The sequence below is a fragment of the Carassius carassius genome, chromosome 24 (assembly GCF_963082965.1).
Source record: "Carassius carassius chromosome 24, fCarCar2.1, whole genome shotgun sequence".
Taxonomy (NCBI): Eukaryota; Metazoa; Chordata; class Actinopteri; order Cypriniformes; family Cyprinidae; genus Carassius; species Carassius carassius.
In genome coordinates this window covers 11,704,586-11,732,385 of record NC_081778.1, presented here as the reverse complement: position 1 = coordinate 11,732,385, position 27,800 = coordinate 11,704,586, and the positions used below count along the sequence as shown (strand labels likewise).

The window sequence follows — 27,800 nt, the reverse complement described above, 5'->3', positions numbered from 1 at the left end:
AACTTTTTATACAAATGCTCAAATTGCATAACTTCCAACACACTAAACTTTACTCCAATAAATACTCATAAATGCTCATAAATACCTCTAAATAAGTTTAATTTAATGAGCCAAAAGAATACACGTCACATCTCTGTTTATCAATTTGCACTGGCTTCCAATAGCTGCTCGCATAAAATTCAAGGCATTGATGTTTGCCTACAAAACCACCACTGGCTCTGCACCCATTTACCTAAATGTATTACTTCAGACTTATGTGCCCTCTAGAAACTTGCGTTCTGCAAATGAACGTCGCTTGATTGTGCCATCGCAAAGAAGCACAGAGTCACTTTTAAATTAACGGACTTTTAAATTAAATGTTCCCTCCTGGTGGAATGACCTCCCCAACTCTATCCGGGCAGCTGAGTCCTTAGCCATCTTCAAGAATCGGCTTAAAACCCATCTCTTCCATCTTTATTTGACCCTCTAACTTTAACACTCACTATTCTAATTCTATTCTAAATCTAACTACCTTTCTAATCTTTTTGTATTCTATTTCTTTTCATTTATTATACAATTTTATATATATATATATATATATATATATATATATATATATATATATATATATATATATATATATATATATATATATATATATATATATATATATATATATATATATATATATATATATTATATATATTTTAGGGGTGTAACGTTCACAAAATTCACGGTTCGGTTCGATACAATACACTGGTGTCACGGTTCGGTTCGGTACGTTTTAGATACAGCAAAAAGAAAAATTAGCAGATAAATTTCCTTGATTTTTATAAAAATGTTTTATTTATTAAAACTAACAAAGTATGTTTTTTTTTTACATTGAACAATGATGGAGCTAATTCTTTACCCATCTTCTATGGTGTTTTCTTAGCAGCATACTGTATAAAACAAAAACAGCTCCTTATAAAAAAAAAATGAAAATGTTATATTAGTTATGAACAAATACAAAGATTTAACTTTTTATATGGAACTCTATAACTCTTTATATTGAGTGTGTTTTTACTCAATTGGTTCTCTATAGGGCTTATGTTTTTTGGAACAAAGCAGGAATTACGGTCTGTCTGAAATGAGCTCGTGAAGGAATATTGTAACGGGGCTCAATTACATTAAGCATGTTCTTAAAACCTACGTTTTCCACTACAGCACAGTTACTCATTGCGCGGCTCGTCAAGCTATAACTGGCGGCTCGCATAGTAGCTTACAGTATCACACTGCCACTTGCCATCAGAGCATGTGAGGCGGGAGCGAGCGGGGAGCGCGAGCGGGCGGATCTTGGACAGAGCGCACAGCGGCAATTTCAAAAGGACGGTGGACGGAGCGTCGCATTTCCCGCTCCAATTTCGCTCTGCTCACACCACGAGTCTGAAGCATGCTTATTCAAGCCTGACCCTGAATCCATTAGTCTTGCACAGTCATCAACAGTAGACTATTTTCAAGCAAAACTCGGCTCAATAATGGAGTTCAAAAAGTAAAATGAGAGTTCATACAGGTGTAGCCTATCAATATAAGTCGCTCCGGAGTAGCCTATAAGGCGAATCAGTCAAAAAATGCGCCATGAAGAAGAAATAACATATAGGCCTAGCCTCGCACTGGACTATAAGTCGCATTTATTTAGAAATGTATATAAAAAAAAAAAAATCTTATGGACGGGACAGTTCTCCGCTACGGACGTGAGCGCTCTGACAGCGGCACTAAGACTGCTTTAAAACTTTCACTGAGACCTCAAACAGAAAGCACAAAGCCTGTCTTTAAATTTGATTTCGTTTTGTATTAATTGTATCTTAATTTTAATCAAGGTTTCATCAACCAATTGTCTGGATTTAATAAGAAGTAAATAGAAAATAGATAACCACGATACGAAGGAGCCGGTGTGAACCTGGAGTTTGTCTCATGAATGAACCGAAACTCAGCGTATAGCCTACTTGCCTCACAGACCCGACAAATAGGCTATATATAAAGCTTGAAATGTCTACTTTTAAACAAAACAATTCAAAACGAAAGAAAACAGACTGCTCTCCCTCCCGTATGAAATGTGCATTTCTCTCAGGCGCGTTCACTACTGCGAAGATCACGAGTCAGCATCTTTCTAGCCGACAGACATAAAAAAAAATTAAATGTCTTCTGCTATATTTTACATATTCATAATCATTAATTTTGCCGGTTCGTTGTGACAGCTTTTAGGTGCCCTTAAATGTTACATGAATGCATCAGCACTGAAAACAAAGATTTTTTTTTCTTTTGGGGGCAATTTGTTTGACATGCATGCCAGCTTTCGCTCATCCCACTATTAAAGTAAATCTGTTCTTAAACGAAAATGTATTGGCCGTGTTATTTCTTTTTTGTGGGATGTCCAAAAGGCTCGCCTTTTGATTTTGCTCTGCCAATGTGGCTCTTGTGAAAAAAAATAGTGAGGATCACTGCACTACAGAGTAAGGCGCTCGCTCACCAGTGTTGCCAGACGTACGATAATTATCGTATTTGTACGATAATTTTTACCTCTGTACGATGTACGATCAATACTGAAAAAAATCCCGTAATGTACGATAATTCCAGAATTTTATGAAAATTTAAATGATAGTAGTTGCAGTCATAGGGCTTCTTTACTCAAACTAAATCGGCTCATTACAGACACTCTAAATGCGTTCGTGTGCACCTGAGGGTGTGTTAAGAATGCAGTTGAGTGCCCTGCTTTAAAGCCAACGAGCACTAGTTGCGGTCCATGACAGCAAGAACCCCTTCAACATCTGGCAACACGCAGGATTCCGATGACAGCGGCTCAGATGTGGAGTTAACTGCACCACGCAGTAGTGATGGGATTTATGGCTCTTTGACGGGATCCGGATCTTCGCGATCCGTTCCTTTCAAAGAGCCGTTCAAAAGAACGGCTCTTTTGGCTCTTTTTAAATATTTAGTCAGTTTTAAGAAGCCAGCTTGGAGGCATCTCAGTTTATCCTGGAAATAATCACTGGGAGGAATGATGAGGTGAGATTTGTAGTCAAATAATTAAAACTCAGATATCACACACCAATATCTGAGTTTGAATTACTCTGAAATATTGATTATTACCTCGTTTGTCATGTGTGGACTATATTCCATAGGGTTGCACAAATCCCTCTGCTTAGACAGTGACAGTATTTAAAGTAGATAAAATTAGAATAAATAAAATGGAAATGTCTATACTACATACTATTACTACTGTAAACTTTGCAAATAGGACATCAGCCCCTTCAAGTCAATGAACAATAACAAAGTGGGCTGCAATGAACATGCACAACTAATAACTAATATCACCACGCTATAAAGGGTTGGCCTGCGCTGGGTGCGCCCCTCCCCCATAACTGTTCTGTCTCGCGGAGGAGCTCATTTGTGTGCATCTGTGTGAAACACGCATAGGATAAAAGAACGACAGAAAGAACGGCTCCCCTCCAGCCGCGACTCGGCTCCCATCGTTCATGTTTATGAGCCGTTCAAAAGAATCGGTTCGTTCGCGAACGTCACAACTCTACCACGCAGCAACAGCTAAATTCCTTCTTCACTGGACGCGACAAAGCAAGTGTTAAAAATCATTTAAATATGTTTTAATATGCGCCGCGAAGCAGACAGTCACTGAAAATAATGGGATAGTATTTTGTCTCACTGCTTCCGTCCAACAATACGCCTTGTTATCTATTGTGGTAATTTGCAGGTAGTGTCAAAATGTTGTTGGTTTAGAATAGATAAATAACCCTTTTGACTCGTGTACGATAATTTTCTTCCAAATACGATAATTTTGAACTTCTGGTACGATACTTGGACATTTCCAATCTGGCAACACTGTCGCTCACTCAGTACGCGCTGAAGGCTCGTTGCAAAATGGCTTATGCGTTTAACAGACCAGAAATAGAAGATCCTCCAATAACCAACAGGTCTGGTGTTTGGGTGCACTTTGGATTCCCTGTTAAACGCATTGGCCATTTTGCAACGAGCCTTCAGCCTGTATTGCTGAGTGAGCGAGCGAATTATTGAATAATTTACTTGTGTAAAAGGTAACATGCTAATTTGCCGTTCCTGTATTAGAAATACATTGTGATACTTTTACTGATTTAGGCTACTTAATGTAAATGCAGCTGTTCACTTGACTATTTATGCCATAATGACACAGTAGTTAAATTAAGTCTTTAAGCACTAGCCAGCAGTGGCAGCTTCCACTTAATTGATTTTTTGTGTGTGTTCAATATCTTATGAAAAAAAAAAAAAAAACCAAGAACTTAAAGATTTATCAATTGCATCACTGTATTGGCACCTACATGCAGCAAATGTATTATGCACAATTCAACTCTCAATACATTACACAATACAGGGTGGCACACTGGAGTGCAGCTTGCACCTTTATTCTGAACAGATTTCACATATTGGTGGGCATCACCAAAACTCACCATCCACTAACAAAATCTAAACAAAAGCATGTAAATACAAAAGAAGGCCTATCTGTAAATCACATTTTAAGGTATGTTACAACAAGGCTGCAACTTAACACACATACCATTCAGATAAAAGCACCAAACACCTGTTTACGTCTCGGTGCAAAAGAAAAGAACTGTGCACACACTGACTTCTTAGTTAAGAGGTCCAATTTGTCCTGATGGATGTGACAAACTGCAACATGGTTCAGCCTCTGCTGTGTCATAGTTGTGCGTAACCAAGTCTTTAATCGTCTAAGAGCACTAAAGCTCCTCTCTGCCTCAGAGGACGAGACTGGTACCACAAGGAGTAATCTGATCAGAGTTTCAACTTCAGTAAACAAGCCTCGCACCTCTACTGGCAAATCTTTGAGAATGTTTGTTGCCTCTCCACAGGAACCATACATGTAATTATGTTTGAACATAGGTAGCTGGATTTCCAGCAGCTGGGCATTAATTTCTGGGTAGTCATGAACCACCGGATCAATCTTTCCAGAAAGCAAGGTGTTCTCCAGCTTTTGTAGGGTAAGAAGACCACCCTGCTGGAAACGTTCTGTGAATTGTGTGTGAATGGTGTCAAGTACCTTATAAAACTCAACTCTGTAGTATTCCATAGGAGTTTTAGGACTGAAACCACTTGATTCTCCACTATAGCGCTTGGGTGGTTGTCGAACTCTTGGCATTGTTATGGGTTCTAAGTCTAAAGAATTCACAACTGTAGATGCCCTCTCAAAAAGGTGTTGGAAGGCATCATCACTCCTCTTGCCCCTGAGAGTAGACTGAACCTTACAAACAGCAGCCTGCATGCCAGAAACAGTCTGTGTCCTTCTCTGAAGAGACCTGTTGAGACACTCTAGCTCTCCAATAACTGCTTGTGCCATCACAAGACCAAGTACAGTACTGCCTCTCATAAACTGCTGAAATAGACCATTTGCAGTGGCTGCAGTGGGAGAGTTAGTCCCTGCCATTTCCTCCAAGGCAGTGAGGATAGAGTCATACTGTGTTAAAGCAGAATGGATGGCACCGTGTCTAACAGTCCACCTAGTTTCACAGAGTGGTTTCAGGGCACTTGAGGTTCCATGGTCAGATATCGCAATCTGATGAAACATCTGTTTGAATTTGCCAGACTGTCCACACAAAACTCCTAATTGATGAACCCAGTCAAGGGCATCTCGCACAACTATAGAAGCTGTGCATGCCTTCTGTGCTATCAAATTAACACAGTGTGCTCCACAGTGCACATATAAAGCAAGTGGTTGTTTCTTCCTAATGTGAGCCTGTGTTCCAGAATATTTGCCGGACATATTCGCTGCACCATCATATGTCTGCCCACGCAGTGCTGACAATGGCAAATTTAGTCTGCAGATTACATCTAATGCTACATTTGCAAGAGATTCTCCTGTGGTCTCAGGCACTGAATACATCCCAATGAATTCCTCATGAGGATTTAAGTCATGATCCACATAACGAAGACATACAGATTCTTGTTCTTGACCTGATATGTCTTGTGTCCCATCAACAATCAAGGCAAACTGTGTGACTGGGAGGCATCGAATAGTGTCAGCTATTCCTCTTATTATGTCTTTGCTCATTATGCCTAGTATTTCGTTTTGAATGAGAGGACTTGTGTAATCCTGCTTGTGTGTCACTAACCACTTCTGAAAAGCAGGGTCATCTTCTGCCTTTTCTTTCAGATGTTGGGATAGATTACCCTTCTCTTCCACATGACCTCGTAGAGCTAAACCTTGCCTAGCTAAGTATTTGATGGAGCCTACAATCTTCATCAATCCATACCTTGCTTCCTCCTGTTGTCTGGCAACAGCTGAAGAAAGCTGTGAAGCCACAGTGTTACCTTTTTGTGCACAGATGTTCATGGCATGGATATGCAACTGACTTTTTGCATGTTCTGAGAACCTCTGGATAGCCTTTTTCCAATTTCTAAAGCCTACACTTACAAAGGCAGGGTCACACTTGCTTGCAAATGTTGACTGATTCAAAAAAACCTTGGCACAGTGAAAACATATGACCCCTTGTAAAGTGGCACTGTAATGCAACCAAGGAAAAGTTGTGAACCATTTTTGCTGAAAAGACAACACACAGTTAGCTCACTTCTGCACTACTATAAACTTAGGATCAGGTTGTGCAGGCTTTGTGCAGGTGATGATGTCTGAAACATCAAATCCCTCTCTGTCCCTGTTGTCGGTGTTCGACTGGTCCCTGACATGTGGCTCAATATTCTGTGTTTAAACATGACATGAAAACGTGTTACTCTCTGAAATAACAATCCTAATGAATGTATTGTACATATCAATAACACTATTCACAGCTAAATTATGTTGCGTTCTCACCTGCTCATTTGCCTGACTGCTGCCCTCATCATGTGACCCTCTGTGAGGAAACCACAGGAACCAAATTACTTGCTTTACACAAATCCTCTTATTCAAAACAAAATACTAGGCACAATGAGCAATGTCAATGTCAAGATAGCCTAAGTCAAGACTTTTTCAGAGAGCATCTACAGTTGTGAATTCTTTAGACTTAAAACCCATAACAATGCCAAGAGTTTGACAACCACCCAAGCGCTATAGTGGAGAATCAAGTGGTTTTAGTCCTAAAACTCTTATGCAATACTACAGAGTTGAGTTTTATAAGGTACTTGACACCATTCACACGCAGTTCACAGAACATCAGTGTTCTGACAGTGTATGTTTGCATGCACAATTTTGTTTAAGGTCTCTTACCTGGTCATCTGTGCCTCTCTGTGCTTTCTCTCCCTCACTTTGGTCACCTGACCCTCTGTCGCCTCCTCCTCTCTCTCCTTCTTCAATTGCTGTACCTCCTCTGTTACCACCTTCTCTCTCTCCTTCAATTGCTGTACCTCCTCTGTTACCACCTTCTCTCTCTCCTTCAATTGCTGTATCTCCTCTGTCGCCTCCTTCTCTCTCTCCTTCAATTGCTCTATCTCCTCTGTCGCCTCCTTCTCTCTCTCCTTCTACAATTTCTGTTCCTCCTCTGTCGCCTCCTTCTCTCTCTCCTTCAATTGCTCTATCTCCTCTGTCGCCTCCTTCTCTCTCTCCTTCTACAATTTCTGTTCCTCCTCTGTCACCTCCTTCTCTCTCTCCTTCAATTGCTGTACCTCCTCTGTTACCACCTTCTCTCTCTCCTTCAATTGCTGTACCTCCTCTGTTACCACCTTCTCTCTCTCCTTCAATTGCTGTATCTCCTCTGTCGCCTCCTTCTCTCTCTCCTTCAATTGCTCTATCTCCTCTGTCGCCTCCTTCTCTCTCTCCTTCTACAATTTCTGTTCCTCCTCTGTCACCTCCTTCTCTCTCTCCTTCAATTGCTGTACCTCCTCTGTTACCACCTTCTCTCTCTCCTTCAATTGCTGTACCTCCTCTGTTACCACCTTCTCTCTCTCCTTCAATTGCTGTATCTCCTCTGTCGCCTCCTTCTCTCTCTCCTTCAATTGCTGTATCTCCTCTGTCGCCTCCTTCTCTCTCTCCTTCAATTGCTCTATCTTCTCTGTCGCCTCCTTCTCTCTCTCCTTCTACAATTTCTGTTCCTCCTCTGTCGCCTCCTTCTCTCTCTCCTTCTACAATTTCTGTTCCTCCTCTGTCGCCTCCTTCTCTCTCTCTCTGGTCATCTGTCTCTCTCTTAACGCCTCCTTGGCCATTTCCCTCTTCCTGATATATATAAAAATCTCAGTTAATGTTCAGATGGTTTGAGAAAGGCGGTATATCCTAATCAGTTTTGGAGAATGCATGTTCCCTCACCAAAAAGTTGGAAAGCATTTTAAACACCTTTTGCCCACTTACTAGCACATTAAGATTGCCACAAAATAATAATAATAATAATATTTAGGGCTGTCAATCGATTTAAAAAAAAATCTAATGAATTACATACTCTAATTAAATAATCTAAATTAATCACATGCATGCATCCATTTCAATTAACAGCCAAACCAACATTATAGACTTTAAAGTTCAACATGTCTCTCTTTTATTATAATTTTCCCTTTGGGTCGGGCATAGCATAGTGTCTGGTGTCAGATTTTTAGCACGATAAATGCAAATGACTGAAGTTACCACTCACTTTCAATGACATGTGCAGAGTAGGCAACCCTAACACCAAGGTAATGTGTGGAATGATTTATCCTTTTTTTGGCCATTCAAACATGTAGATTTTTATTCACATAATTACTAGGCTGTTGCCTTTTCTATCCAGTAGGTGGCAGTCCAGAATAAGAAATAGCAGTTCAAGAAAATAAACGAAATAGTAGGAACAAAGAAATTAAAGCAGCATAGCCTACAAGTGCAAACGGAAATGTAATTTGTGAAGTTACTGGAATGGAAATAAATGTAACCACCTTCTACATACTTTTGAAGACATTTTGTTTCAAGTGTGCAACAAATGTTGTCAATTTATTGTATGTGTGTACAGTACAGGTGTGCACGCTCAAAAGGAGTGGCGTAACCTCTGAAATAGCCCATAGCAGCTAGCTGTCAATGGATGACATCTCTAGTCACAAGTAAATTATGCAATCCCCCCCAAAACGTGTGACTGTATTGGAGCAAACAGCAACTTAAGTTACAATTCAGTGACATTGGTTCTACACAGTCCCTGGCACCCTCTGGCTTTACCTCATAGGTCACTGGCAAATGAATATCTAGCCAGCCAACTCCAGTCAACAAAACAAATCATCAGCTAACTCAGTGTTTCTCAAACTTTTTCTGCCATTCCCCACTTCAGAGGTAGGAAAGGGTTCCTAGCCCCACCTGGTCCCCAATCACCCCAACAAAATGTTAATAAACTAGGCTTTAAGTTTAACTGTTAAAATGTATTTTATTAACATCACATTTTAAAAACTCAACATCAAATAACAGCATTAAAAACTTTCAAATAGAGAAAATGAAAGTGCAATTATATTATTACTTTGCAAGAAATAAGACTCAAAAGTAGATAAAAAAAAATTGTGTTTGCATTTAGCCTCTGATAACATCAAATTCAGAAACTGAGAAAATTGTGTGGACTAACGTTAGTTGTGCTTTGATTAATTTTGTCACTTAGCAAACTCCATGCAAAAAGAACAATAAATAAATAAATAAATAATCTCAAATTGGGCCGGAGGTGGTAAATTCCTAATAATGTACGTATTTAAATTTTTTTTTTAGCTATTTTAATAAGATACCTAAAATACTTTGCACATACAGCTCAACTAACGCGATCGTTATAAGGTGTTTGAACAACAAAACACATCCACTTGCACATATTTGACAATCGGAATATCAGATATATCCTAATAGCTAACAAATTTGTGAAATTTTGAATAAAAAAGGAAATAAAAGCAGATCATCAGTCATTCAGCGCGGTGTGACAAGCAATGAATGACGCGTCTCCATGGGAACCATAAAGTGATACTACGATCAATAACGGTCGCCTTGAAACACTTTTAAAAAACTTTTTTTAAACTTTTAAACTTACGTGTGAAAAGGTTAAGTAAGGCTTACGTTTAAATGTGTCTTTGTTTTGTTTTGAGTGTATGGTCAATAAATAAAGGAATTAAAAAGATGGGCACAAAACCTGTTTGTCGCGCCCCACTTGTCATGTCTCTACGTTATTCCCCACCAGTGGGCCGCGCCCGCGCCCCACACTTTGAGAAACACTGAGCTAACTTAACAGCTAACTTAGCAATATGGGTACCTCCGTTTGGTCAGGATTTTTCCTCTTTTTGGCTGGTGTCGACCAACAATGAAAAATTGTTGTCTGGCTCGACTGGCTGCCTTTCAGTGTCCTTTTCATCATGCACCTTTCTCCAAGCATTCATCACAGTGACTGCGCATGCGAAAATAGTGAACAAACTTGGTAGAGAACTTGGGTAATACCAAATAGTCGGTGCGGTGGGCGGGGGGGGGGGGGGGTACATTACAGATTATTTAAAATATAATACTATCTTTCTTGCTGGCAAATGAAATTAATAAAGAAATGAACAAAAGTGTTCATTCGGAATATTTCATATTTATTTTAATCTGAATGATGTGATGATATTGGGGGGGTTATATTAGCTGGATTTGATTTTTGAGGGGGTCATGACCCCCGTAACCCCGTGCAAATTACGCGCATGCACACACACACACACACATATATATATATATATATATATATATATATATATATATATATATACACATATACACATACATATACACATACATACATACATATATACATATATATATATATATAAGACCTCTAACACTAGCTTGCTCTATTCTTTTTCTATTCTGTTTTCTTTTTATTTATTATATTATTTAAAAGCCCTTGCTACATATTCTGTGTTTAAGCTAACTGAGACTTGTTATAGCACTTATATATCATTGCTCTTTTGTTGTTTTTGATTGCTACCACTGGCCTCATTTGTAAGTCGATTTGGATAAAAGCGTCTGCTAAATGAATAAATGTAATTTAAATAAAAAAAGATGCAGTTGTTTATTTCAATGCTACTTCAATGCATTTAGAATACATAAGAAGATAACTAATAAATGAACAAATCGCAAAAAACTATAAAAACTGATTCCCACCACAAAATGAAAGAAACTAATTTCAAAACTTGTGGTTTAGGGAAGTTTGTCCATAGTTAAAGAACAACCCATATTAAATCTCACCGATTTGTTTATAACATTGATGACTGACTGAATGGGATAATTAGTTCAAATGCTGTGGAATATAACAGAGATTTCTGATTTTCTGGTGACTGGTCTGTGATTTGGTGTTGGCTCACCGATGGTAATCTTTGACACAGTAAGGGTTGTTTTGGTCATCAGTGATGAATGGAGCTCCCTCCAGGGTGCAGCCGCAGGTAGTGCAGAGGAAACAGTGAGCATGGAAACACTGGCCCACCGCCTTCAGCACACGATCTGTGATCCGCTCCCCGCAACGGGAACACACAGACAGAGAACTCTGGAAACACACAAATCACAGCAAGAAAAAACAATGCCACACTTTAATGAACAAAATGAGTGAACAATGTCTGAAAACAATTCTGGATAAGTCCCCACATGTTAACAAAGTATTCAAATTGGTTAATTGCATACCTATTATCTTCTTCTGATTCCAGAAATCTAAACCAAAAATCTGTAATTATTTCACATGTCTAAACAGGTTTTCCTCACCATGTAGCAGCCGTCGCACTGAGGTGTCCCGTCGCGGTCGTAGAACTGCATGCCCTGCAGGGGGCGCTGACAGGTCACGCAGCAGAAACAGTGCGAGTGGAAGAGCTGATCCATCGCTCTTACTGCTGGTTGAGAACTAGACAGAGCCTCTCCACAATTACCACACACCTCTGAAAGAAACAATTACCTTCATATTACGAATGGGATTTATGAGGTAAAGAAAGGTTAACTGTGGAGCAGTAAACACAGATTAGTCTCTAGGGTGATAACTGGGTGACAGGAGACGCCCTTGTTGTGCTTTAAAAGTTCTCAGTTCATCAGCACAGCTTCACTAATTGACCCTAAGCCCCGCCTTAAATCATTCCTGATCAATCTTACCTACAAAAAAACCTATTACTACACTTTTCAATTAATTTGGGTATATTTAGGTTTATTACGGGTATGGTTCTCACCTTTTTGATTCAACCATAACAGAATAAGCTTTATTCGCTAAGTGTGTGCAAACACACATGAAATTTATTGTGTTTTTTGAGTGCTTGGTACAAATATAGATATATATTCATATATACATACACACACACACACACATGCATACATATATATATATAGTCGAATCGGAATTTTCGAATCTTGCTGATATTCGACTGATAGTCGAATCATATGTTTTGGGGGCGGGGCAAAATACATTGAGTCAAGTCAGACATCCGACAGTCATAATTACTGATGTTAACACAAACAGGGAAAATGTGTAACAAATGTCTCGCAGATACAAACGGGGTAAATAATGTTTTTATGTTTTGATTAAAAGATAGTTAACACAATGTCAGCGAAGCCCTAACAATTCACAATTTTTACAATAGTGCTCTCATTATAAAGTTAAGTTATTAATGTTCTGCATTTCTGTTTTGAGCTGCGTGCGCTGAAGATGACCAGTAGAGTGAGCATTTGATAGCAAGTTTTTAATCAATGGGATTAAACTCATAATTTAATGTAGAATACGCTTCGTTATTTATACAACATAACGTTAATATTAAAGGGATAGTTCACCCAAAAATCTAAATTATGTCATTAATAACTTACCCTCATGTCGTTCCAAACCCGTGAGACCTCCATTTATTTTCTGAACACAGTTTAAGATATTCTAGATTTAGTCCGAGAGCTCTCAGTCCCTCCATTGAAACTGTGTGTACGGTATACTGTCCATGTCCAGAAAGGTAAGAAAAACATCATCAAAGTAGTCCATGTGACATCAGAGGGTCAGTTAGAATTTTTTGAAGCATCGAAAATACATTTTGGTCCAAAAATAGCAAAAACGACGACTTCATTCATCATTGTCTTCTCTTCCGGGTCTGTTTTGAGAGAGTTCAAAACAAAGCAGTTTGTGATATCCGGTTCGCGAACGAATCATTCGATGTAACCGGATCTTTTTGAATCAGTTCACCAAATCGAACTAAATCGTTTTAAACGGTTCGCATCTCCAATACGCATTAATCCACAAATGACTTAAGCTGTTAACTTTTTTAATGTGGCTGACACTCCCTCTGAGTTCAAACAAACCAATATCCCGGAGTAATTCATGTACTCAAATAGGCTTGTTGCGATAGTCGGTGTTACCGGTGATACACTGTGTTTAACCCACCTACCGGTCATAGCACTTGACCACCGGCACCGTCCCCATCGTGTTGAAGTTTTAGCCTATAGCAATAAAGCACTTAATTCAGTTAGTGACTACGTGCCTTCGTAATTTGCGAAACGAGCGCCGCAGTAAAGCAGCAGGTGTCCGATTTCCATCCATCCATCCATCTTCTTCCGCTTATCCGCGGGGGCAGCAGTCTAAGCAGAGAACCCCAGACTTCCCTCTCCCTAGACACTTCCTCCAGCTCTTCTGGGGGGACACCGAGGCGTTCCCAGGCCAGCCGTGAGACATAGTCTCTCCAGCGTGTCCTAGGTCTTCCCCGGGGTCTCCTCCCAGTGGGACGCGCCCGGAACACCTTCCCGGGAAGGCGTCCAGGAGGCATCCGGAAACAGATGCCCGAGCCACCTCAGCTGACCCTTCTCAATGTGGAGGAGCAGCGGCTCTACTCTGAGCTCCTCCCGGGTGACTGAGCTTCTCACCCTCTCTCTAAGGGATCGCCCAGCCACCCTGCGGAGAAAGCTCATTTCGGCCGCCTGTATCCGTGATCTTGTCCTTTCGGTCATGACCCAAAGCTCATGACCATAGGTGAGAGTAGGAACGTAGATTGACCGGTAAATCGAGAGCTTCGCCTTGCGGCTCAGCTCTTTCTTCACCACGACAGACCGGTACATCGACCGCATTACTGCAAAAGCTGCACCGATCCGTCTGTCAATCTCCCGTTCCATCCTTCCCTCACTCGTGAACAAGACCCCAAGATACTTAAACTCCTTCACTTGAGGAAGGAACTCTCCACCAACCTGAAGTGGGCAAGCCACCCTTTTCCGACTGAGGACCATGGCCTCGGATTTGGAGGTGCTGATTCTCATCCCAGCCGCTTCACACTCGGCTGCAAACCGTCCCAGTGCATGCTGAAGGTCCTGGCTTGATGAGGCCAACACGACAACATCATCCTCAAAGAGCAGAGACGAAATCGTGTTGTCACCAAACCTGACCCCCTCCGGCCCCTGGCTGCGCCTAGAAATTCTGTCCATAAAAATCATGAACAGAACCGGCGACAAAGGGCAGCCCTGCCGGAGTCCAACACGCACCGGTAACAAGTCCGACTTACTGCTGGCAATACGAACCAAGCTCCTGCTCCGGTCGTACAGGGACCAGATAGCCCTTAGCAAAGGGCCCCGGACCCCATACTCCCGGAGCACCCTCCACAGGCCGCCGCGAGGGACACAGTCGAATGCCTTCTCCAAATCCACAAAGCACATGTGGACTGGTTGGGCAAACTCCCATGAACCCTCCAGCACCCTGTAGAGGGTATAGAGCTGGTCCAGTGTTCCACGGCCTGGACGAAAACCACACTGTTCCTCCTGAATCCGAGGTTCTACTATCGGCCGGATTCTCCTCTCCAGTACCCTGGCATAGACTTTCCCAGGGAAGCTGAGAAGTGTGATCCCCCTGTAGTTGGAACACACCCTCCGGTCCCCCTTCTTTAAAAGAGGGACCACCACCCCGGTCTGCCATCCCAGAGGTACCGTCCCCGACTGCCATGCGATGCTGCAGAGGCGTGTCAGCCAAGACAGCCCCACAACATCCAGAGACTTGAGGTACTCAGGGCGGATCTCATCCAACCCCGGTGCCTTGCCACCGAGGAGTTTCTTGACTACCTCGGTGACTTCAGCTTGGGTGATGGACGAGTCCACATCTGAGCACTCAGCCTCTGCTTCCTCAATGGAAGACGTGACAGCGGGATTGAGGAGATCCTCGAAGTATTCCTTCCACCGTCCAACGACATCCCCAGTTGAGGTCAACAGCTCCCCACCTCTACTGTAAACAGCGTTGGTAGGGCACTGCTTCCCTCTCCTGAGGCGCCGGACGGTTTGCCAGAATCTCCGGGGGAAAACTCCGACACATGGCAGCTGAGCTGGGGGGCTATAAGCAAACCCACACCAGCCCGCCGCCTCTCACCATGGGCAACTCCAGAGTGGTGAAGAGTCCATCCTCTCTCGAGGAGTGTGGTTCCAGAGCCCAAGCTGTGCGTAGAGGTGAGCCTGACTATCGCTAGTCGGAACCTCTCAACCTCACGCACAATCTCGGGCTCCTTCCCCGCCAGTGAGGTGACGTTCCACGTCCCTAGAGCTAGTTTTCGTGTCCAGGGATCGGGCTGTCGAGGCCCCCGCCTTCGACTGCCGCCCGATTGTCTAAGCACCAGCCCCTTACAGTCCCTCCTGTATGTGGTGAGCTCACGGGAAGGCGGCCCCACGTCGCTCCTTCGGGCTGAGCCCGGCCGGACCCCCGTGGGGGGAGGCCCGGCCACCAGGCGCTCGCATACGAGCCCCAACCCCGGGCCTGGCTCCAGGGTGGGGCCCCGGCTGCGCCATACCGGGCGTGTATTTTTTTAACAGCTTAACATGAGTTTAATTTTTATATTAGTTTTTTTTTTGCACTTAAGTGTCCAGTGATTATTCGGGTAGGCTACCTTATTTAACAAAGTTTTTGATGTTCGTTCGTTTCATATTCGATGGTTGTGCTGTGTTTTTTTTTTTTTTGCTGAAAAAGGCAGGCACTTTATTTAACGAATAGTGAATTTTTGTATATAATTTCTTGTTTGATACTTGTGCAGTGGTTCGTTTTGTTAATAAATGCACTTTAAAGGTGTTTCATAAGTGCTTTAGTTTTTGCATGGTGTGTTAAGTTATTATTCATTTTGCAATAAAGATGTGTGTGTGTAATACAAGCGAGTGTCTTATTGTTTTGTGTATTTTTATTAAGAATAAAATAAATTAACCCATGATTAATTCAAACAAATGCTACTGAATTGCCGCTAATTAAAGTGAAAGTAAATTGAGACGTGTGCACGTCTGCACGACCGCATTTTCGGCTACCCGAAATCCCCGACACGCAACCCCGGTGACACCGGGATTACCTTTTTTTTAAACGTCGATTAACCGGTGGAAAAAATCCGTCACCGTAACATCCCTATACTCAAACAGTACACTGACTGAACTACTGTGAAGAGAGAACTGAAGATGAACACCGAGCCGAGCCAGATAACGAACAACAGACTGACTCGTTCTCGAGTCAAGAACCAGTTCTGTCAGACGCGTACGATTCGAGAACCGAGGAGCTGATGATACTGCGCATGTGTGATTCAGCGTGAAGCAGACCGACACACAGAGCGTCTGAACCGAACTGATTCTGAACTGATTCTGTGCTAATGTTATGAGCCTTGAATAACTACGAAGGCTTGAATCAAGGGCAATCATTGCAAATGACGCCATTACGTCGAGCGCAAAAGAACCGGTGAACAGTTTTCTTCAACCGGTTTATTGAATCGAACTGTCCGAAAGAAGTACTGGTGATCCGAAAACCGATGCAACCGGTTCTTGACTTGTGAACGAGTCAGTCTGTTGTTCGTTATCTGGCTCGGCTCGGTGTTCATCTTCAGTTCTCTCTTCACAGCAGTTCAGTCAGCGTACTGTTTGAGTGCATGCATTACTCCGGGATATTGGTTTATTTTTACTTAGAGGTCAGCCACATTAAAAAAGTTAACAGCTTAAGTCATTTGTGGATTAATGCGTATTGGAGACGTGAACCGTTTAAAACGATTCAGTTCAATTTGGTGAACTGGTTCAAAAAGATCCGGTTACATCAAATGATTCGTTTGCGAACCGGATATCACAGACTGCTTTGTTTTGAACTCTCAAAACAGACACGGAAGAGAAGACAATGATGAATAAAGTCGTAGTTTTTCCTATTTTTGGACCAAAATGTATTTTTGATGCTTCAAAAAATTCTAACTGACCCTCTGATGTCACATGGACTACTTTGATGATGTTTTTATTACCTTTCTGGACATGGACAGTATACCGTACACACAGTTTCAATGGAGGGACTGAGAGCTCCCGGACTAAATCTAAAATATCTTAAACAGTGTCCCGAAGATGAACGGAGGTCTCACGGGTTTGGAACGACATGAGGGTGAGTTATTAATTACATAATTTAGATTTTTGGGTGAACTATCCCTTTAAGACTTATAGGCTATTTGCAAAAAAGGCCCGAATGCACATGAACATATCTGCGGGGCTCTGAATGAACTCCTTTTGTAGAGGCGTTCTTAAATAAAAGTTGATGGGCTCTATTACACTCTATCATCAAGCATTTCCTCTCATTGCCCCCAAAAATGTCATAATTTAACCATATACCCTGTATAACTTTCTTTCTCCACAGTATGGAAGAAAAAATAAAGAAAAGAAAAGAAAAGAAAAAGAGACTTTTTTTAGTTAACCTAATAAACCAATAAAATTGTATTTCAGTAGTATGTGAAAGTATGCTGATCAAATCCAAAACTGCTCAAAAAGTATCTTAAGCTTTCACCTACATACACATCTAAGCTACTAAGAAACAAATAAGTCCTCAATACTGACAAAGACAGAGTGAGATCCTTACAGCACTCATCCAGAGAAATCCAGACAAGGGAGAGGTGAAGCGCTGTACTGTTTAGACACTGATAATAGAGTAATAAACGGAGATAGAGAAGCTCATCGCACAGTCAGTGTTTATCACAGCTTGCCTGCTGACCATTAAACAAGAGCCATATGGACGTCTATATGACTGATGCTTAAATTATCATCAAAACAAGGAAATCACTGATATTAGAATAAATAAAAAAGATAAATGAGATCACAAGGGTGTGGGTTGTGTAAACAAGGGTGAGGTGTACCTGCAGCTGGAGCGGTGATCGCAGGAGGATGTTTGTCCATGTCTTTAATAAAGTCCTTAGTCATTTTCTCCAGCTCTTCTACTTCCCTCATAGTGAGAGGCGCTCCACCAGGACCTGAACCTGAACCTGAACCAGACACCTGAAATACAACACCAGCACAAATGACTCCATTCAAACATTGTTTTTTTTAAAGATCATTTCAGATCTATATCTGCATATTTCTTTTTTCTTTTTTTTTTTTTTAAGTAATGTAAAACTATAATTGACTTTCAGTGAAGTCTTTTATGTTCACCATGTCTGCATGTTCTTGATCAAAAACACAGTAAAAACAGTAATATTGCGAACTATTATTACAATTTAACATACGTTTATATTTGAATATATTTTAAAAATCTATAATATATTCCTGTATTGGTAAAGCTGGATTTTCAGCAGTCTTTCGTGTCACATGATCTTTCAGAAATGTGGTACTCAAGAAACATTTCTTATAACTATCAATATGTTTTTTTTGATTGATTTTCAGTATTCTTTGATGAACAAAGGCAAAATGATAAAAAAACATTTTGAAATAGAAATCTTTTGTGACGTAAATGACTTTACTGTCATGTTTGACCAATTTAATGTATCCTTGCTTAATTGTTTTCACCATTCAAAATCTCACCAATATCTTATCTGCACATTAAATTTATTGTCTTTTATTTTATGCTTCTCTTTAATCATGTATTCCTGCTTTATACTGCAAAGCCAGCTCTGCAATACATCTTGATTCTGACATAAAACATAATGTGCTTTTTTTTTGTCATGATACCAAAATTAAAGATAGCTCTTAAAATTGCATTCACTAAAACAAAGCCTAAAACCACAAAACTAGTCTCCTTCCACTAAATAATGGTACTTTCTTCACAAAATCTCTTTATTTTCCAGCTCCTAAAATTCTTTGTGATTTTGTTATCTTACATTATCTTTATTTATATAACTGTATCACATCACAACCTAAAGCAGACCCACCTTTGGTGGAACAGTGTTTCCTGCTGGTCTGTTGAATGATGGGACGGGTGATGCTTTAGGTGCAGCAGGAGAAGGCGGAGCAAAGCTTTGCTGTATGCCAGTGGGAGATGTTTCTGAGTGATTGAATGTAGGTGCAGGGGCAGGAATATTCGCTGGTGGAGGAACGGGGGCGGGAGGGGCGGCAGGTGGAGGTGGTGGGAAAGAGCATTGGGCGGGGGTTTTAACGGCGTGGTTAAACCCTCTTGCGCCTCCAGAAGGTGCTGGAACAACTGTTTTGGATCCGAAGTTTGAATTCAGCTGACTGGGAGGGAAGTTGTTCTTTGGAGCAACAGCTGGGCCTTTAGTAAATGACTGTACAGGTGCGGGGGAAGATGCTGTGTTCTGATTGGCCGGTCGTGTTCGGGCACGTAGCTCCTCAGCCCACGGGGCGGGGGGAGGACGATCCTGCAGCTCAGGAGGGGGTAGAAAGGAAAGGGCAGGCTTACGAGCGGTCGGTGGAGGCGCTGCTGGCTTTGGCGCTGGTGTTGATGAAAACTTGCTAGGCAACTGAGCAAACAAACACAAAAAGAAATACGTCACGCATCTGATGGAACTTAAAAAAGGAACTTAAGTCTTACAAAATCTCTAAATTGGGGTGCCAGAATGTTGCAAGATTAAGACGGTGAAAAATGATTTTTCCTTCCTTTTCCAGTTAGAGTCATGGAAAATGTAAACAAAATGCTTAGTTTACGTTTAATTTCTTTATTTGTGAAAATGTTATAATGGGATTACAGAATCAAAGTCAAGTATCTATTTACTTTAGGCTTTTCTTTTTTTCATCAAGTTAAATTGTTTTCACATTGATTTGTTTGAATTTAATTGATTTAGTAAATATTATGTAAAATTAATATCATATTTTCTCTAGCCCTCTGTTATATAGTCATTTGGACTACTTTTATTGTGCTTTAGAAATATTTCACCACTGTATGTAAAAGAGCATCATGAACATTCTGCAAAATATCTTGTTTTACGAAAGACAGTCAGTCGTACTGAGGACATGAGGGTGAATAAATAATGACAAAATTGTAATTCTTTGGGGGTAAACCGTCCAATTAAGTTTTAAAAATGAATGAGAAATAGCTGAACTCTGAATGTCAAGATTACAACATCAGAGGTTAAAGGCTCTGCGTTTACCTTTGGATTGAAAGGTCCGCTAGTCTCCATCTCTGATAACATATCAGTCAATGAGCCCAACTGCCTGTCAAAACTGGTCTGTTTCTGAAACAGCCTCTATGGAGAACAAAACAAGAGACAATATAGGAGAGAATATGGGAGAATAAAAAAAAGGGGTGGATCAGCCATGAAACCAGACGTAGTCTTAAAAAAATAACAAGAGTATAAATGTGATGCAATAAAAGTGTGGGACAGAGTACAAACAATTAAAAAAGGAATAGGTGAAAGAGAAAATGACAGGGTCAGAGCTGAAAACAATCCAGAGAACATTAAAAGTGTGAAGAACAGATATAAATAAGGATGAAGGAAACTGAGATTATAATTAATGCCTAGTTAAAGTCATTTGATCAAATTATGTGTGATAATAAAAGGGCAGAATACTGTTTGAATCCAAAATTAGAAGGATGACACTCTTAGAAATTTGGAAGAGCTGAGAAAGACAGTCTTGCGGTTACAGAAATATGCACTTTCTATGACAAACAGCTACACTGCTTCACATTAGAAATTAAAGAGTCATCAGACGCCTTAAAATTTACAAAACTTTCAGGATCAGGCACTATGGTCAATGACTTGAACAGTAACTGACTAGTTAGATTGGCATCTTTGTTCATTCATAGCAACTTGACTGTTTATTGCATCAATTAGCATCTTGTGAAGTGAAAAGCTGCGAGTTTATAATAAACAAATTCATCAAGAGGTCAACTTCAAATTGTTGCTTCCCACTAAAAATATGAGTCAATAAAACAGCTTGTAAACAATGTCACATAACGTTACATTCATCTCTGGAAAGACATTTAAATGTCCACAAGAAAGAAATCTGATAGTCAGATAGAAAAAAATAACACTAGAGAAGAGCATTTTCCTAAATATATGCATTATATATTACATGTTCATACTTAAACTGTTAGAGATGCCTTCATTATTTGTCAAGAAAGCAAGTTTTTTTTATTACAGTCACTGTTTTAATGTATGCATGGATAGAAAAGTCATTATATCATTAAAAAGTTGTTATAAAAATGTATAATTACAATTATTTAATTAATTTATTTGATTAATCAATTATTAACTGTTTTTTTTTTTTGTGAACATTTTAATTTCGGTCTCAGTGTTCCAGTAAATAAATAATTGTGGTGCATCACTGGTCAGACTTGAGTTATACAGGTTTGAAAAGGGATGAAACCGTGGTCAGTATAGTGCAACAGCATTTTAATCTTAAAAGACATAAGAAAGTCATAAAGATAGAGAATGACATAAAGGCGTGAAAAAACTTAAAATCAAATTGAAATCAATTCAAGTATTTGGAAACCCACCTGAGAGCTGACACCTGCACTTGTCTCAGGGAGAGGAGGAGGAGGAGGAGGAGGAGGTGGGGGCGGGGGGAAGGAGGCAGAAGGTACAGATATTAATTCCTCAGGAGGTGCAGGGAGGATCAGGTCTTCTGCAACTGGGGGCGGGGCTGGGAATGCAGGAGGAGGGGCATCAGATGCAGGGGGGATGATCTGGCATTCTGGAGGCGGGGCTGGAAGCTCTGCATCATCCAGTGGAGGAGGAGGGGGTGGAAAGTCTAATGAACGGAGGCAGTGAATTCAATTACACTCGCACCAATTCACAATAACAAAACAATCCCTTTCTGCATTGTTTCTTCACCTCAACACAAAGCATGACAGCATAGCTTATCTGCATACCGCACCAACATTAGCATCCAGTACATTGTTACTACAACTATTTAGATCATCAGGACTGATATTTAATGGACAACACAGATGATGAATATGCCAGGAAAAATTTTTTTTTTTAACTTTCTCAGCCAAGTAGAGTAAGCTTTCTTATATAAGCACCTCACATTCAATATATAATAAAGGATTAACAACCTATTACTGATATCATAATTAGGAAAAATCCAATTAAAAAATATAATTATTTAAAAAGAATAATATTTTTGGCAAAGTATTCTATTATTATTGTTTATAAGTTCATTTATTTTTTAATGAAATTAAAAACATATATTAACACAAATAAGGTTGGGTATCGTTCAAAAATGCTCAATATCGATACCTTGAACAGTACCTTGACATCAGTACTAGTTCCTGAACGATAATTTTATGAAATCAGTTTTAAAAGATTACATTAACTCAAAAAATTTTTTATTTTGTCAGTTCGTTGAGGTTTTTTTTTTACACTCAAAAAGACTTATCTCCTGAGCCACTGGACAAAGGAGAAAAATGTAACCAACACAATAAATCAGTGCAAATAGTTTTAATAAAGTTCAAATAGTTTTGAGTTTCCACATCTTTTAGTCTACGTCTACAGTAGTGTATCGTTGTTTCAGAGAGACAGTCATCATTTCTATTAATTTACTGATTCCACTGATTTACTGATGAAACGCTTACACTTCCACATTCAGCTCTGTACATAAGAAACACAGAAAAACATTGTCACATGAAGCTATACACACACGATTACAATAGTATATGATTTGTATGTGATTTTCATGAGATTCATTTTCATAACAATACAGGGTGTTTACATGAGAAATGCTAAGCAGTTGTAGTGATTAGCTTGATATAAAAGGCTACAAATAGCATATTATTTCAGTAACATAACTGTAATATGGCCGAAACACACATTAGGTCGCAATTGGAAGTTATTACACACATTTAAATGACAAACATTTAAATGAGTTTTGAGTGAAAGCATAGTGTAAATCTTATAAATTGTCTTATTTAGTATGATGCTACAGTGTACACGAATGGCCATGTGGCATGTGGTATCTTGTATTGTGGACAGAGATTTTTTTTTAAACAGTTATAACGACTTAATTTTCTCGTTATCTCGACATAACGAAAGTTGTTTTCTTGTAATAACAACTTTTCCTCTAAGAAGATACAAAACTGCGCCAGCAGGTGGCACTATAGACCTGAATATAACTGATGGGGTGTTGTACACTGTCCACTTTACTGTACGCGGACCTTTTCTCGTGATCGCTATAATTTGTGCAGTCTTGTTCATTACTGACATTTAATTAATTCATAAATGTTAAATGCTTGAATCAATATGATTATTTTGTGTATTAAGTTCTTGCTAGATGCATGAGTTTCACCAACATGTTCAGTGTCATAAAATAACTGCTTATCAAAACCAAGGGTGACGTCACTGTATTCTGTTTGCACCTATATCTTTATTTGTGCTTCTTTTAGGCACATGATTAGGTAGTTAATAAGCGGAGATGTTCTGTTTCTCTACAGTAAGACAGGATTTAACGATGTAGGCTAACAAGTCGTTATAACGAGAAAACAACTTTCGTTATGTTGCGATAACGAGAAAATTAAGTCGTTATAACGAGAAAACGACTTTCGTTATGTCGCGATAATGAGAAAATTAAGTCGTTATAACGAGAAAATAACTTTCGTTATATCGAGATAATGAGAAAATTAAGTCGTTATAATGAGAAAACAAGAAGGGAAAAAAATTATAATGCATGGCCGCTTAGAACTTCCATACTCCAGAGCCAATCACCAGCACTTGATTTAGGCACATCAAGCATGCTGCATGCTTACTGGCTCAATGACGTTAATGAGATTATCCCCTTAGGCATCAAAATTTTTATTTTTGGATTCTCAATGGTATAATGGCAATACGGTTGGTGCCTAAAAAGTCGATACCAAATCGATACTGAGCCCAAAACACAACTTAGTTACAAAGTAATTGTTTTGCTTGCTCTTCACCTTTTCCCATCAGATATCAGATCGGAAAATCATTTATTTGCTATAAAAATAGAGGAAATATTTTAAAAGTGGAAATAAAATGGCTCATTAATAACAGTGTTGGGTATGATTAGTGGTAGATGTAGGGAGGGCTTTGTCCCAATAAGGTGGCATCCTTTTAATAATATCAATAAATATGATCATTTACACTCAATAAATTGTTGCATACTGTTTTATAATGTGCTACAGTACTGAGGTATAAATATCTGCCACCCAACTTCTATTTTCCCCTTTCCTATGCTTAAGAAAATATTGCTATTTTGGTGTAAACAATTTTATTAAACACTAGAGCCCGACCGATATTATCGGCCGATATAAGCTAATTGCATTTAAATCGGCATCGGCATTTATAACGGCCGATGAAACATGAGAAACAGAGTCTCATGCTTCACTCATGTTATGAGTGTTGCATAGTGTGCCCACCAGAGGGAGCTCTGCAGCTCCAGAGTTAACAACAGCGCCAAAAGTCCACTACAGAAGAAAGCGATCAACTGTTTTGACGGTGAGTCAGTCTGTCGTTCGTCATGTGAAATGATTGTAGATTTAGTTCATACCCTGTATATAAAAACTGTGTGGTAGTTCTAGCTAACGGTCCTATCATTATTACTTCTAAATATTCTGTAACATCACTTACAGCCGCTAATGCATTGCTATATTAGATTAGCCACAAAGCTAATACCATGTTTATCAGTGGAAGAGCGCGAACGTTAATAGGAGGTCAAACTATAACGTTAGCGTTTAACTTATTCTTATTCTATTGCAGTGTGTTTCCCACATAATGACCGCGTAATTGGGCCTTTCACACAGTACGCGGTATGCACGGCGCTTGCCGCTGGGCTCAGCGTTGCCCTTCAGATACAAAGCGATTTGCGCTGCGCTATGGCATAGGCGGAGTTTTAAAAACGTTTAGCGGGAGCTCTTTCATAGTCTGTTCCTCCTCCTTTCGGTCAGCAGCAAACATGTATCTAAGAAGCGAGCGATAGCGCTAGTCCTGCTGATGAGAATTAAGAGAGAAGCAAGGAAGAAGAGGCTACCCTCAGGTCCAGAGAACAATTTGGTGAATTCAGGCTGGTTACGTTACTCTAACGCTAATAGTTTCCTTTTTAGCAGGCCCCTTAAATGCTTGCTATTAACTTGTTTGAAGGTGGTTCTTCTCAAAATTGACAGCAGTGTGTTCATGACACTAACGTTAACCATTCAACTTCGAATTGATTCCGTAATCTTCCGGTAATAGTAGGCAAGACGATGTTTTGATTCAGACTGCACAAAGAGAAGAGGAGAAGATATACGGGTCTGTTGTGAATGTGTCTGTGAGAGCAAATATAGTGTAGTTACAGTAACTACAGTAGGTGCGTCAGAAATGATTAAACCAGAGGGGACATTTAAATAAATGTGAGCTGAACAAGCGCTTTTTTTTTTTTTTTTACATATTGTTTCAAAGCAGCTTTACAGACATAACAGGAAAATGTTGAAATAATATTGTTAAATATAAGTAGGTAATACCTATTGCTTGACAAATAAAAAAAAAAATATATTTCTCATTTGTGCCTATGTAGGAGATCCCAGTTTATTATTATTATAATTCTAATGATGACATGAGTAATGATACATGGTGATATTATTAGTACACATGCTTATTCTTTCTCCGTCTCTCTTTCTGCCTACAGATGGCTGAAAAAGGTGAATGCTGTAGCAGCAAAGTGTGGGACTACTTCTGCAAATACTTTAACTTTAGTATTATAATTTATTTACAGTAAACACACAGACTGTTAAAACCAGCTTCAACTGGAAGAAAGTAAAAGTGTTAAATGTTTAAAACCAGACTGTTTTTTGATCATTAAAAAATATATACTTTTGATGTGCAATTGTTTAGTCATTGAGACTGTAATCTAAGGCTTTTTTTTTAACATAGTCCATTCTGGAAAATGGTTTATACAGCCCACATACATAGAACAGGCAGATATTTTGCTATTGAATGTTGTGTAAATGCAGTTTATAGGAAATGGGTCTAATATCCAGATTATTTTTAAAATCAAAATATCGGCTTATAAATCGGCTCTTTTCGAGTTAATATCGTCATCGGCATCGGCCCCCAAAAATCCATATCGGTCGGGCTCTATTAAACACATACATAAAAATATTACCCTGAAGAAAATAATCAACAAAATGTGTAAACTCACATGTTTTCAAGGATTAAAGGTGACCTATTATGCAAAAATCACTTTTATAAGATGTTTGAACACAGTTGTGTGGCTGCAGTGTGTGAAAACAACCAGCTTATAATGGTAAAAATCTTCACAACTATTTTTATAATCCCAACAAATCATAAGCAGTCTCTCCAAACGAGCGGTTCCAGATTTCTTCCTACGTACACGTCATTGTAGGGAAAAAGTCCTGCCTATTTGTGATTCTCTCTGCCCTATTAGCATAAACACCACTCTGAGCGAGAAGGCTCATTTGCTTTTAAAGGAACAATCAGTCAATCAAACTTTATTACAGACTCAAGGTCCAAATTTAAATAACAACTGGACAACCCATAACATCTATCACACACAATAATACATACAAAAAAGTGAAATTTTCAACAAGCCATTTAAATGATCTGTGGGGTATTTTGAGCTAAAACTTCACATACACACCCTGGGGACATCAGAGACTGCTTTTACATCTTGTAAAATAAGCTTAATAGCCTTAAAGAAAAATATATTATTACTTGTTACTTGATGTTTACACTACATGATGTTAGGGTTATTAAAAAAAAATAAAAATAAAAATTTATTGAAAAAGCTTTTTCCAAATCCATATAAAACAGTATTAATACGAAGAGTACATTTCTATGAATTTTGCACGTGTTCTAAACTAGATTTTTGAAATACTTTTTTTTGTTGGTTCTTTTGGTCTTGTATTAAAAATTATACCCTTCATCTTTTATGGAAATTGCCTTACCCTCATGAAGAGTTGAAGGGGGTGGGGGCATCTCTCCAACTCGTCCAATTACAGCAGTGCTTACAAATGATGAGGGTTGTGATGGGGCCATCTGTGCTTTGGGGCGTGGAGGAGCGACAGATGCAAACTTTTTGGGTTGGTTGTAGAAAGAAGGAGCGGTAACTTTGAGGGAGACTGAGGAAGTGACCATAGGTTTGCCGGTGCTAGAGTCAGCCATCTTGATCTGAAAATGACAACAATATTAGTGTTACAGTTCAAATTACCAAAAACTAATTCAAGATCACCATGATGGATCTTGGATTGGCAGTACAGCATGTGGAAAATCTTTTTTTCTATGGCTTTGGTGTCTGAAATAGTTTTGCTCATGTGGAATCAGTTCTCAAAAGAGCCGCCCACCTGTAAGTAGGTTAGTCAACCATCTGGGTTCAAATGGAAAATGTTGCTTTGAAACATCCTGAACATGAGCAGGAAACTCTTCTTTAATATTTAATTTCTTAACATGATTACACATTAACATCAAGCTGGTTTATATGTATCAAGTGAGGCTGAAGATGAGCATCTGAGTTCACAATAATTACAGGGAAGTAAAAACATCATGGTGATCAATGCAGTTCCCTGTTACATCATAAATAAAGTTCCTTTCTAAACTAAAACTAACATGAATAACTTATGCAAACTGTTCTTAGTCCAACCAGACTGAAACAGTTCTGAAAAAGTTCAGTGTACACAAATGCTTTGCATAAATTGGGTGAGGTTTAACAAGGAAATCCTTAACAAAAATTCTGGAAGAGTAATTATATACCAACATTTCACTTCTCATTATGTAAATCTCTGGTATTTTTATGTTAATTATGTTGACTTGTTTCATAT

The 27,800-nt window shown here is 39.4% G+C and overlaps 1 protein-coding gene across 1 annotated transcript in view; it reads right to left on the bottom strand.

The window, feature by feature from the left end:
- LOC132102806 (zyxin-like) overlaps positions 1-27,800 on the bottom strand; it is a 39,203-nt gene that overhangs the window by 1,652 nt on the left and 9,751 nt on the right. The window contains exons 2-8 of the mRNA XM_059507463.1: positions 26,931-27,153; positions 21,531-21,784; positions 20,182-20,277; positions 19,009-19,554; positions 18,001-18,139; positions 11,651-11,820; positions 11,260-11,438 (exon numbers count right to left, since the gene is read on the bottom strand). Of these exons, the coding sequence (XP_059363446.1) occupies positions 11,260-11,438; positions 11,651-11,820; positions 18,001-18,139; positions 19,009-19,554; positions 20,182-20,277; positions 21,531-21,784; positions 26,931-27,147 (1,601 nt within the window). The 5' untranslated portion in view covers positions 27,148-27,153. The remainder of the gene's footprint in view (positions 1-11,259; positions 11,439-11,650; positions 11,821-18,000; positions 18,140-19,008; positions 19,555-20,181; positions 20,278-21,530; positions 21,785-26,930; positions 27,154-27,800) is intronic.